The sequence below is a fragment of the Callionymus lyra genome, chromosome 17, assembly GCF_982586985.1.
Source record: "Callionymus lyra chromosome 17, fCalLyr1.hap1.1, whole genome shotgun sequence".
Lineage (NCBI taxonomy): Eukaryota > Metazoa > Chordata > Actinopteri > Syngnathiformes > Callionymidae > Callionymus > Callionymus lyra.
The window spans coordinates 19,433,425-19,447,726 of record NC_141834.1 but is presented as its reverse complement, the minus strand read 5'-3'; the positions used below and the strand labels follow the sequence as shown (position 1 = coordinate 19,447,726).

The following is a 14,302-nucleotide window of genomic DNA, read 5'->3' as shown; positions in this document are numbered from 1 at the left end:
ATTCCTGGCATCATTTAAAATTGATTAATTTGGCTAGATTTCTATGTTTTTTGGAAAAATAACATTTTCAGAATTTAATTATATTACATTTTATTTATTTTTTAATGTACGTAGTGTGACCTTGATTTAAATAAAATTGTTACAATTGCTTTTTGTTTTCTCTGTGGGTTTTTTTCAATCACAGACTAAAAACATATTCTAGAAAATATGGACTCAAATTGAGTGAAATATTTTGTATATATTGTTAAATTGAATGACAATATTTTGTATATATTGTTACATTTAGTGAAATATTTTGTATATATTTTTAAATTGAGTGAAATATTTTGTATATATTGTTACATTTAGTGAAATATTTTGTATATATTGTTACATTTAGTGAAATATTTTGTATATATTGTTAAATTGAGTGAAATATTTGTATATATTGTTAAAATTGAGTGAAATATTTTGTATATATTGTTAAATTAAGTGACATATTTTGCAGTTTATCACTTTTTATTGTGATGGAGAAAATCTAGGATGATTACTTAATGCTTCACAAGTAAAAAAAAAAAATCTACTGGGTAATCGATAAAAAAAATATATATATATAATTAAATCATCCAATTAAACTCTTTTTAACTTTCAAAGTTTGCTTTTCCCTCCGAGTCTACGTCACAACCGCGCGCGTCTTTGAGGGGGCGGAGCTTGTCCGGTCAGAGTCGCAGGATTATTACGTACTTAGAACCGGGAACAAGCTTGACTGCATGTTTCTCTTTAAACACGACTGCACAACTTCTTTCTACCCTTTATCGGTATGTTTTCACAAACTCTAAATCTCCCGAACTCGTGTTAAAACATCGCTTCGTTTGTTGTGTATTTGTTTCTCGTGTGAAAATATTCTATTTGTGTTTATATTGTAAATGTCATGCTAACAGCGCTACTAGCCATGTAGCAACAGTGCCACTCGTTTGCTACTACGCTGTTAGAAAACCGTTATTGACGTAAAATCAATGAAACAAGTGTTTTATTTACTTTAACAACACGTTCACATTAGAATGTATGTCGTAAATAGATGTTAGTTAAGGTTTATAAACTCCACATGGAGCAGCATTTCTACCACGCTGTTAACGTCGACCTAATATTCAGTTTAATAGGAAACAAAAATGGCGTAAATACACACTTTAGTTGATAGTATTCTTTATGAATCAAGTGTTGTTTGTTTTCTGGTTTCTTTGGCAGCAGCCGTGCACAGATGTTGGCAGACACAACAGCTGCAGAGACTTCTCTTGTTTCATAATTCAACATGTTCACACAGACTTTAAATAATAAGAGAAGATTCAGACTATATTCGACTTGTAGAACATTCAGTGTTTGTCGTCTTTCATGAATATTTAAACGTTAGGTAATGTAGGGAGGTTTTTGATAACCGTATTTGTTTTAAAACACTCGCCTGTCAAACTTTAATCTTTGTTTGTTCTTATCCTCCATCTTGATTCTTTTACAAAGCCCATAAACCTCACCTGCGTGTATTGATCTACGTTTGTTGCCTCTGGAATTAATTGTGTATTTCCCTCTTTTGTGAAATGTTGTCTACGGAAATCGTTTGCCACGTATGACTGAACAAATTTGATTTATGCTTCTGAGATGGATTTTCTTAACCCTTTATTTTCCCCTTCAGTGACGGTTACTGTGTTATGTCCGCTAAAAAGATGGCCCCTAAGAGGAAGTCCGAGCCCCCTCAGGAGAACGGCCACGAGGCCAAAAAAGTAAAAGGTGAGTTTAAAATTAAAGTTTTCCTATTTATTTTGTAAAGTTTTAAACGTTTTTTCCCCCTCTCTAGTTTCTCACAGGAGTTATGGCAAAGTTGCCGGCCAGGTTCTGGTCCTGGGCCAGGGGGACGTCGGGCAGTTGGGTTTAGGCGAGGACATCACGGAGAGGAAGAAACCGGCTCTTGTGTCGCTGTCCGAAAAAATGGTTCAAGTTGTGGCCGGAGGAATGCACACCGTCTGCTTGAGTGAAGCTGGAAACGTAAGAGAATATAAACAACAATGTAGTGTTTTGTTTCTCAAAACCTCCTGGCTTTATTGTTGTAGAGCGCCCCCTTCAGTTGGTTATTATACTTGCATTATGGACAAGCTCTTTATTAATATATTAATGATAATAAATTCGGCACCTTTACTCATTTTCTCATACTTTCTTTCACTCCTTCTTTCTCTAAAGTTTTACGGTGACATTGTTTACAAAAGTTTCCAGTTGCTGTAATGATCTTCCTTATAATAATTGAGAACAGGAAAGACATATTCTTTCTTTTCTAGGTCTACACATTTGGCTGCAACGACGAGGGCGCACTTGGTCGTGAGACGACAGAGGAGGGGTCCGAAATGTCCCCAGGAAAGGTGGCTCTGGATGAGAAAGTGGTCCAGGTGTGTGCGGGTGATAGCCACACTGCTGCACTCACAGAGAGCGGAACCGTCTATATCTGGGGCTCCTTCAGGGTGAGTCATTTTGGCACGTTTAGAAAGTGATTAAATTATATTACTGGCTTTTATACACTATCTTGGTCTTGATCTCTTAGCCTGGGATCGTTTTCCCTGTAACATCAAAATCAGTTTAGATTATTTTAAAACGGGTTTATTTCATACCAGCTCGTAAAAAGAAGCTCTTGTAAGAATAGCATCTTAACTATTTTCTCTTGAAAGTACTTGATATCGAGTTTGGCTGAAAAAAATAAAAATTTAAGGGTTAACTAATGTGAAAACTCCAGCTCTCCTGACTCGCATGTAGTAAATGTTGAAGTCTTCCTCTCCCAGATGACCATGTTTTCCACTTATTACTTTATAAAGTTGCTCTGAAATCTGGACGAACGAGAGGTTACGAGAGTCCTCTATGCCGTTATAATGGATTCACTCCTCCTCCAGCCAGCTGTAATCATGCCTCGCTTTGTTCATACAACGAGTCCCTTGGAGGTGGTCTGGAATTGTTGACACTCGGCGACAGACTTCCACAATTGACCAATCGCACCGGAGTGGTTGTGGTTATGGTTCAATTTTTCTGTGGGCGGGGCTTAAGATCATTTTCTAATGTCAATATTTTAGTGAAAAAAGAGTTTTGTACAAACACACACTGATGATACAATAGAGTCCAACATCACAACGACACACACACACACTTTAGTTAAACTTTAATAGCACTTGCAGACCTTGTGTGTTCATCCATTTTCAAGCGTCTTGACTCATGTAGTCGTTCCTAATTTGATACACCCATATATATAAATTACTTACTTACTTACCCCCCCACACACACACGCACACACTTTGTTGCTGCTCTCATTACATGTTAAATGATGGCACGACTGTTTTGTTTTGACAATGGCTGCAGCGTTTTATCTTCTGGTCGCTGCTCCGCACGTGTTGGCAGCTCGCCCTGAAATGAATATGCATGAAACACTCGGTTATTGTGTTGAGCTTTTTATTCGACGTGCAGGACTGTCGCGGGAATTGTTACTTCATCGGCTTTAATTACTCAAGGAGGCTCGTTGTGTTGTTGTTAGAGAAGGAAGGGGAATCTTCTTGAAGCGCACTTAAATCTTAGGTCTATAAACCCAACCCCCCTTTTCCAAGAAGCCCGTCAAGGATCCACCCTCTTAATCCAGTCTCTTGGAGGCGTTCACTAGTGATCTGTATGGCCTTCCTCGTGGTTGTGGCTATAGTGTTTTTTTATATGTGTGACCTCTCACTCTATCAGCCCATCCACTGACACTGAGGTCACCAGAGTCGACGATCACAAGCACAATGAAGCGCGAGTCAACTGATTTTTGGACGATGCTAATGATGACACCCCTCATTGTGTGATGAACGTGCAAATGACCATAATTCATTTCCACTCCGGAGTTCTGGAGGCTGAAAAGATAATCGGAAAGCTTTCTATAAAGTAGAAGAACAGGATGTATAGGGTTTTTTTTTTTGTCTCATCCTCCAAAAATAAGCATCGCCTGCATGAGTCTTTGGATACACACAAGTTGGTTTTTCATTATGAATGCTCGCTGGCGCACGGGTAATTACTGCTCTAATACCGCTGCCTTCGTGCTGCAGTCTCTGCTGGATTGTGCTGAAAAGAAACACTCCCCGAACCTCAAATCTTCTTCATTCTTTTCATCGCTGCACATCTGCGAGTATCGCCGGCGCATCAGTTACTCGCGTCTGAGACGATTTGATCTTTAGGTAGTTGTGGAGCAATAGATAGATTAAATAACCGTTTGTGTTTGTTTATTGTTATCCTAATATTTCCAAATTGATGTATAATTGATCTTTAATGTTATTTCACATCTAATTCTCGATACTATTTTTCAATTTTTAGTTTCTCTTTTTGCTCCACTTAATCGTGTTTTGATCAAATCGACACCCATTACCTGAAAGGCTGAAAATGTGTTTATCTTTTTCCCCTCGCAATGCTTTGCGGATTAATAATGTTCTTCGTAAATTGAGGCAGGCGACAAATCCAGCGTCTAACTAAACACAACAACCCCTTGGGAAAATAAATTGCACAACCCTGTTTTGAATTATCCTAAAAATATGATATTAAATTACTGTTTGGAATGATCTGAGCCTGAATGGATAAGTGTTATATTTGCTGGTCTTGTGTAAAGATTTAGATTTATTAAACATGTACATCTTAACGGGGTAGAAGTTTGACAGACTGCTCCTTCCAGACTAGTTTATCAACTCACGGCTGGTTCAGAGAAGCGAGTGAGTCGCTCCAGTAACGGACTAACATCTTAAATGAGTGATTGTGATTCTGCGAACACACACATGACTCAGCCCCGTGGGTTCGGTGTCGAGACCGTGGCCGGGTCCGGCTCTTGATATTCCGGAGCCGCACGAAACCGACCCTCTCTGGAAGCAGAGGCGCAGTGGTTGTGCGTTCAAGCGTCTCCCAGATGGCTGAGCTTCTCACCTCCAAAAGAGAGTCCACAGACTCTGCAGAGAAAAACTAGTTTTAGCCAGTTTGAACGTTCAACCCAGACCGATGCACAAGAAAATTGTCACTGGCAGAGAATTCTCTTCTTCACTGTGTATCACGATCATGAAAGCAGACAAACTTCAAATAATCTTCCTTGATGCAGACTCAGTGCTGGACAAATTATCATAGATCGATTGAAACTGTCATCCATTTAATTGCTGTTGTTTATAATTATTGATGTACTTAATTTCGATCATTAGATCGATGAAATAACCTTTTGTGTTTGTTAATTGTTATCCTGATAATTCCAGATTGATGTATAAGTGTCTTATTTCACGTCTAATTCTTGATAATATTGACAATTTCAGTCACAAATGCGCATTAACACAAAAATAAAGAGAAAAATAGAGTTGCATTTTTCCCAAAATCAGGAGTTGGGGATGAATGGCCACTTTTTAAATGCATTGCAAACGATAAAGAAAAAGAGAGAAATGTATAAATGAAAGTCAATTTTATTAGAAGGTTTCTAAAAAAAAATCCTCAACCTTTGTTGCACCGTGGACCATTTGAATATCTGTGTTATAGTCAAGGACCGAACCCTTAAATAAAGACTCTTGGAAATGCAAAACATTTTCTTGGTATGTTTTAAAGGTATATTTTTGAAACTAAACTTGACTGAAACAACTATATTGACCTGTCAAGATGTACAATCTATTTTTCAAAATAAAACGCATTTCAAAACATAATCGGTCCAACGGAAATTATATAAAGTATATCATCTTTCTTTGCGATCCCATACCAAATGCTCCACAGGCGGGTACCAGTCCCTAGACCAGGGGTCTCTGTTTTGGAATATTCATAATTATGGGTATGATTAAAAAAATATATAAATGTACTTGAATAACAATAAATGCGTTGAAATAGAAACTGTGGCCCCTGGACTGTAACGATGCACTAAATGTGTCAGTGTCGCGTCGTTGAGCACAATCTATCTGAACGTTTGTTGACCATAAAGAGGCGAGAAAACATTCTCAGGGTGTTTTCTCTGCCTTATAAACTTTAATAGCCGCTCGCGCTGCAGGAAGCTGGCGAGCGAAACAACGTTCGTCAGGTAAATGAGGCTCACGGACCGTCTTCCCCCGACACGGCTGCGGGGGAAAGAGCCAGAAATGATTTGTTTGGAAGCCTACGCTGGAGAAGCACCCGGCTCTCATTTGTCAATCCTAACAAGGCAGCGGTCCAGAGAACACTCCAAGGATTTTGTCAAGCAGGCTTCTATAGCCAGACCCTCTGGAAGGACAGCACAGCTGCTGCGTGTGGATCTGCTGGACTTGGTGTTGGGCCAGTGTGGCAGCTGAAGAGTTGTGTGTGAGGGTGTGTGAGGGTGTGTGTGTGTGAATGTGTGAGAGAGTGTGTGTGTGTCAGAGGGGAGCCAGCACAGGAGTCTGGCAGACTAAGCTGTGTGGTCTGTAGGTGAAAAACCCTGATATCTGTTGGTGTTTGTGCAGGAGAGTCCGTCCGCTGTGCTTAACACGTGTTATTACGATGATAAAAACCACAGACTCTCCTGCGTTCATTGTGACTTCACAGCAGGGGTTTATGAAGTAAAGCTTCTGTACAAAGTGAAGCAATTTTCGGAACCCAGAGGTTCGGTTCCATAGGTGAAAGTGATTTTTTGAAAAATCCGGCTGTTGACGTAACAGAAACACCGGAGCTTTTCTCAGACACGTGTTAGTGTTTTGTTCCGATGAACCGACCCCTGTCCAGATCGATACATGGTGGTGGTGAAGAGGGACACGGGAAATGAGTTTAAGAGAAAATGCTCGTTTAGTGAAAAGTTCTAACGAAATTGCGGATCTTTTTTAGTATGACTATTCAGGTAAACGCCTCTAGTCATTTGTGCACGTATGATTGGTCAGATACTCTAAACACTTGTCTTCTAAGATGGCCGTCTCACGTGTTGTGGAATTTTACCGCAGTTTAATGTTGTCTAGAGAGAATCTGTTTATCAGTTGACTTACGCAGATGTCTGTCCTTGTCCTTGACTAGTTGACACCATCTACAGATTGTTTTGTATGATGGATTTTAATGCAGGGCAATGATGATTTAATATGAATTAAATATAAAAAATTGACTGTCCTCGGGCCAAATGTGGCCCTTGTGTTGTCAGATAAGAAGCTTGATCCATTGGTTTTATACTTTTAAAAATTAAAGCTGGTTTTAGCTATTATTCATGATTCAATGTTGGATTGAAATCCGAAAATATCTGCTGAAATGTATTATGAGATGCAAGGAATAGTTAAAAAATCGTGATTGAATCAGTAATTAATGTGTTTAAAAAAAGTATTTTAGTTTGTCAGGTTGGTCTTGAATTCAATTTGTATTTTTTTTTAAAGTCTAACTTAACTTTCAATAAGCTGTTGAAATGTTTCATTCATACTATTTCCACTTCAATTTCTATCATGAATATTTGAATACAATAAATATACAATGATTTCATCTGCAATTATATTACTCTACACCCTTTTTCAAATCATTTTATGGGTCTTTTTTTTTGTTGCTCCCAGCATGACATTTGACCCCTGATCCATCTCTTGTCCTGCCTATAAACACACTGAGGCTCTGCTTCACTGTTACATCTATAAATTCTCTTTTTACAGACTTGTTAATGTTATTTTATTTGTTTATTTCCAGGACAATAACGGCGTCATCGGGCTGCTGGAAGCCATGAAAACCTCACCCGTGCCTCTCCCCCTCAAGATCTCGGAACCAGCCGTGAAGATCGCCTCGGGTGAGAGCGGCGTCTCATCTCGTGGCAACATTTGTCGCTGCAGAGAAGAAGAAGAAGAAGAAGCCTCGTTTCAACCTGTGATCCGTCCTCAGGGAACGATCATCTGGCACTGGTGACGATGGAGGGAAACATGTACACGCTCGGCACCGCAGAGCAGGGTCAGCTGGGGCGAGTACCTGAGCAGTTCTCAAACCGGGGCGGCAGGAAAGGCCTCAGTGAGTATTTGGATCACCTTGGATCACTTTGTTTGGAGTAATGGAGGAGTTTATTGAAGTAAATCAGTGCCATCAGAATATTTCATGGTTGAATTTAACATTTAAAATGTTGAAACTTTGTTTTTTCTTTCTTTTAAATTAAAATGTTTATTTCTTTAAGAATTTAATTATGTTTTTTATTTAATTTAAAGATTTTTTAGTACTCTTATAGTCTAATTGTTTTATTAATGAATTTAATGAAATCATTTCCAAATTGAAAGGTTGAATTTTTAGATTTAGTAATAGATTAAAAAAAAATATATATTTTTGTTTAAACAAAAGTAAAAAAAACTAAAACAAAAAGTATTTAAATGTTTTAATTTAAACCTTAAGTACTATATTCTTATTCCATTAATCCAAAAATAAACTAAGTTGTGCTGCGATAAGGATCTCATCCATGTGTCTGGTCTTCAGGCAGGTTGCTGGAGCCTCAGGTGGTCAAAATCCGAGGAAAACCTCATTTCACGGACGTCTTCTGCGGGGCGTACTTCACCTTCGGCGTGGCGAAGAACGGAGTCGTGTATGGATTCGGGCTCTCAAACTACCGACAGCTGGGTAACGTGGCTCACTCCTCTCGTAACGGACGATCCGACGATGGTGTCGTTATCGCGTCCTCACCGGCGCCGTCGCTCTCCGCAGGCACCAAGAACACCCAGGTCTGCTTCGTGCCCATCAAAGCCACCTGTTTCAAGAACTCCACCACGTCCTGGGTGGACTTCTCTGGGGGGCAGCATCACACCGTCTGCCTGGATGACCAGGGTGAGCAGGAGTTTGTGGATTTGGGTCCAATGACCATGAGCTGTTTAAGTTTTATTGCTGAAAAAATGAACTTGATGGATCCTGGATATGTTGTTGTCTACGTGGTCTCATGTTTTCACAGATTTATTTTGCTCTCTGTAATACATACTTTAATTTATTGTATCAAACTGCAGGAACAGCAAAAATCCTTGTTTTGTTTACTCTATCCTTAGTTCAAATAAATAATCTGTTTAAAATAAACTTCAATGAACATAGAGGAAGGTAGTTATTACCACACCCACCAACAAAACTTTCTACACACAGCTCTATTAAGTGGCGGCTGATTGGTCGCTACAGTACTTTATTTAAATGACATGTCTTTTGCTATGTCAAAAGAGATCGACTGCTGTGATTGGTTGGCTGGGCGGCAAAGCATTATCGGTTTTTGAGAGTAATGACATATGCAATGTGGAGTTTTAAAGTTCAGATAAATGTTCATTTAATTAAAACAAGTGAAAGATTGAATGGTCACTGCTTTGCTGGTTTATTTTAATGCTATATATTATATATATATATATATATATTTAATAAATAATTTTAATTTTCGGAATGTAACTTCCGCAATAAAGGCTCCCCACAACTAGGGGAGTGAGAATAGGACTGAGGACGAGAGGATACATCCGTTTCCAGCAGCTTTTAAAGCTGATGTTTAGAACTATTTTTGGATTTTATTTATTCAACCAAAAGAGTGGAACAATTCCGTGTCGTCTAAAATGGTTCTGAAAAAGTGCATCGCCACAGAACTACCCACGACTGGAACCAGACTCTTGTTTGTTTGAGCTCAGAGCTCCGATGAACGTCCTCCTCTCGCCCCCCCAGGGAAGGTCTACAGTCTGGGAAGAGCCGAGTACGGGCGTCTGGGCCTCGGCAAGATGGCCGAGGAGATTGGCGAGCCCACGGAGGTGCCGGAGATCGAGGCGGCGACTGGGATCGCGTGCGGCGCAGCGGTCAGCTTCGCCGTCACCAAAGAAGGTCAGTGAAGGTCCTGAGACTTGGAGGGTGGATTCATATTTTTAGCTAAATTTATACGGTTGGTAGAAACGATAACGTTGTTTTTATTCACATTGATGATGATAAGAGTTTGAACCTGAACTGATTTTCAAGTGGAACCAACTTTTTGAAGCGTCGCTATCGTTCATAACCACAATCTCTCGCCGTATTTGTGTGTTAAAAACTCACACTTCCGTCTCCCGATACCGGGTTAGCTGACTGTCGCTGTTCTCGGTCCAGGGTCGGTGTATGGTTGGGGGATGGGCACCAACTTGCAGCTGGGCACCGGGGAGGAGGACGACGAGTGGGTCCCTGTCAAGATGACTGGCAAGCAGCTGGAGAACCGCTCAGTACTGATGGCGTCCAGTGGAGGGCAGCACACCGTCCTTTTGGTCAAAGACAACCAGGAGAGCTGATGCTTTTCTTCCCCCAAATATCGGAGGGAAGGTGTATGGGGGGGCGGGGGGTCCGTCCTGGTGATTCGGCTCGATGTGCCTCATGTCGGGGGAGCAAGGCACCGATGGGAGGGAGGTGAAGATCAGGTGCTTTTATAAGAACTTTTGTTTTTCCTGCCGGGAATCATGCTTCAAGCGTACTCGGCGGATAAGAGGCTATTTTTTTAAATTGTGTCGCCGGTTTGATTTGAACTTGGCGAGCGAACATCCACGGAGCATTCGGACGGGAGCGCCGAGTGCGAGACTACTGCGAACGTGTCCCGGAGAAGGAGTCACCTTTCATGTTGCTGTTCCGGTCTGGAAATAAAGATTACATTTTAAGTTTTACATCGTCTTTCGTGTCCTGCACTCTCACCGTTTCTCCAGAGGAAAAGTTATCTATTTATATATAATTATAATGTTGGTCTGCAAGATATATTTTTATTCAGCATTGTTAAATTATTCAAAAATATCATCATAGTTCTTCTATGGTTTTTATTTTAATAGTGTTTAAAATAAATATACAAAATAATATGTAAAACTAATTTATAATTAACATGCATATATTCTGTGCATCATTAATTTTTGTGTTGCAATGAATCGTCTTGCCACTAGATGGCAACAGTCGTTACGTGCTTCACGGCTGACTGGGGACGAGAGGATACAGTGACTCCAGCAGCTTCTAAAGCCGATGTTTGGACATATTTTGGTTTGAAAACAAATGGAAGCAGTTACGACTTCATCAAGAGTCATGTGGTCTGAAAATACTACAACACCAGGGTCAAGTACTGGACAATACTACACATATATACTTGTTACTACACTATCACAACACCAGAGTCAAGTACTGGACAATACTACACATATATACTTGTTACTACACTATCATAACACCAGAGTCAAGTACTGGACAATACTACACATATATACTTGTTACTACACTATCACAACACCAGAGTCAAGTACTGGACAATACTACACATATATACTTGTGACTTCACTATCACAACACCAGAGTCAAGTACTGGACAATACTACACATATATACTTGTTACTACACTATCACAACACCAGAGTCAAGTACTGGACAATACTACACATATCTCCTAGTTGTCAACATCTAAGTGTAAACTCAATCCGTGTTTACAGAGTATTTTATGCGTTTATTTCAAACCCATTAAAACCTGGAGCTGCTGTTGACCAATGATGAGTCTGAGATTTGGTCATGTGATGCATGTGGTGTCAATAAAGTTTTGGGACATGAGATTTCATAAACAAATCTTAAAAGCTACCACAAGTGCAAAAATTATAGTTGCACATAAGTGTTAATTGGACTTGTACAGGGTTTCAAATGTTCCTGAATTACATTATTTATGTATGTATGTATATATTTGTGTATCAGATTAACTCAAGGCCACTAAGTTAACCAGAGTTGATACATAAGGATTATAAGGTGCACTGTGGATCTTTGAGAAAAGTAAAGTACATTAATTGCACCTTATAGTCCGAAAAATACGGTAAATTCTGTTAGGTTATCGACTTCTTAGAGGTTCGACAAACAAAGATTTGTCTGATAACTACTGGAATGGCTTTAAAGTAATAGGATTAGGAGGTGATCCAATGCATCCTCTAGTTCTATACTGTGAAATGGTTACACAACGGTTGACACTCATAGTTCCTACAGTATCACAATGTATATCTTTGCCCCTGTAACGTGATAATCCTGCCAATACTCTCTCCTACAATAGTGTGACATGTGACACAGAGTTTTATGAGAAATGTGTAAAAAGGTTTTTGTTTGCAGGTCCAGAGCTGAAGAGTGAAATGATGGATATGTGAGGCTCGCAGCATTGATTTCTTCTGCTAGATTGGGAGGTTTATGAGATTACAGGGAGTCGGTGGCACCGAACGAGGTTTGGTCCCGGAGCGCTAACACTGTTGAGGAGGTTTCTCTGAGGAGCAGCCGTTTGAAGACCAGCCGTTCAGACGCTGTCGGTGAAAAACAGCTGTTTCTGGGTAAATATGTGGATCATTTGTACGTCATTAATACTTCAACGTCATGTCATCAAACTACTTTCTTCAACCTCAGATCTGATGTTATTGGAAGTGTTGAGTTTAGTTGTTGACATCCATCATCTCTGTTATCGTACACTCTTTATAGATCGTCATGGCAACAACAACAACTGGGGGCGTAAGAAGTTATCGCTTAAATATTTTGTATTTCATGATCCCATATATTTCAACAGAAACGATGGTTCACTCTGATCCTTCACTAGAAGACACTTTGAAGACTCGGCCACAACTTCTGTTTGGCTCATTGAGTTAATGCTGTCTCGTAGGAGTCGCGGGTTCGAATCCTGCTCTTTCGTCAAGTGACGTCATGTTTTAGAATGAGCTCATGTCTGGTGAGACTGAGTCTCTATAGAACATGAAATGATGTGACCATGAAATGAAAACATCGTTTCTGTTGAAATGTATGGGATCATGTGACACCAGAATCTACTGATTGATCGTGAGAAGTAGTTTAACAAGTTAAAAGTCCAGACGTTAAAACAAAGTTGATACTTTGTCATGAAAATATATAAACTGATGTAGAAGTGATGACGTCACCTGATCGTTCATGCCATAGTCATATATACACAGACATAAATAAATAGACATATATACATAGTTATATTTATATAGACATATATACATCGACTTATATATACATAGACATATATAAATAGACATATATACATAGTTATATTTATATAGACATATATACATCGACTTATATATACATAGACATATATACATAGTTATATATATATAGTCATATATACACAGACATATATAAATAGACATATATACATAGTTATATTTATATAGACATATATACATCGACTTATATATACATAGACATATATACATAGACATATATACATAGTTATATATATATAGACATATATACATAGATATATATATAGACATATATACATAGACATATATAAATAGACATATATACATAGTTATATATATAGACATATATACATAGACATATATACATAGACATATATACATAGCTATATATATATATAGACATATATACATCGACTTATATATACTTATACATATATACATAGACATATAAATAGACATATATACATAGTTATATATATATAGACATATATACACCGACTTATATATACATAGACATATATATAGACATATATACATGGACATATATACATAGTTATATATATAGACAAATATACATCGACTTATATATACATAGACATATATACATATACATATATACATAGCTATATATATATAGACATATATACATAGACATATATACATCGACTTATATATACATCGACTTATATATACATAGACATATATACATAGACATATATACATAGCTATATATATAGACATATATACATAGACATATACATAGTTATATATATAGACATATATACATAGACATATATACAGTGTCATATATACATAGACATATATACAGTGTCGTATATACATAGACATACATACATAGGCATATATAAATAGACATACATAGTTATATATATATATAGACATATATACATAGTTATATATATATAGTCATATATACATAGACATATATACATAGTTATATATATATATAGACACATATACATAGACATATATACATAGTTATATATATATATAGTCATATATACATAGACATATACATAGTTATATATATATATAGTCATATATACATAGACATATATTCATAGTTATATATATATATAGTCATATATACATAGACATATATACAGTGTCGTATATACATAGACATACATACATAGGCATATATAAATAGACATATATACATAGTTATATATATATATATAGACACATATACATAGACATATATACATAGTTATATATATATATATAGTCATATATACATAGACATATATACATGGTTATATATATATATATATAGTCATATATACATAGACATATATGCATAGACGCCGCCCACTATAGCTGTGTGTATACAGGGCGGCCATCTTGGTACAGTGTGACTCCTACAGAGCATTACGTCTCTAGAGGAA

At 37.8% G+C, this 14,302-nt stretch overlaps 1 protein-coding gene across 1 annotated transcript; it reads left to right on the top strand.

Annotated features, from left to right (window-relative positions):
- The first annotated feature begins 734 nt into the window (after window positions 1-734).
- On the top strand, window positions 735-10,559 carry rcc1 (regulator of chromosome condensation 1). Its single transcript, XM_087812599.1, has 10 exons — window positions 735-797; window positions 1,664-1,758; window positions 1,826-2,013; window positions 2,301-2,480; window positions 7,639-7,735; window positions 7,828-7,950; window positions 8,404-8,544; window positions 8,629-8,748; window positions 9,607-9,759; window positions 10,018-10,559. Exons 2-10 carry the CDS (start codon window positions 1,680-1,682, stop codon window positions 10,191-10,193), a joined length of 1,257 nt encoding a protein of 418 aa, XP_087668725.1. The 5' UTR covers window positions 735-797; window positions 1,664-1,679; the 3' UTR covers window positions 10,194-10,559.
- Window positions 10,560-14,302: the final 3,743 nt, after the last annotated feature.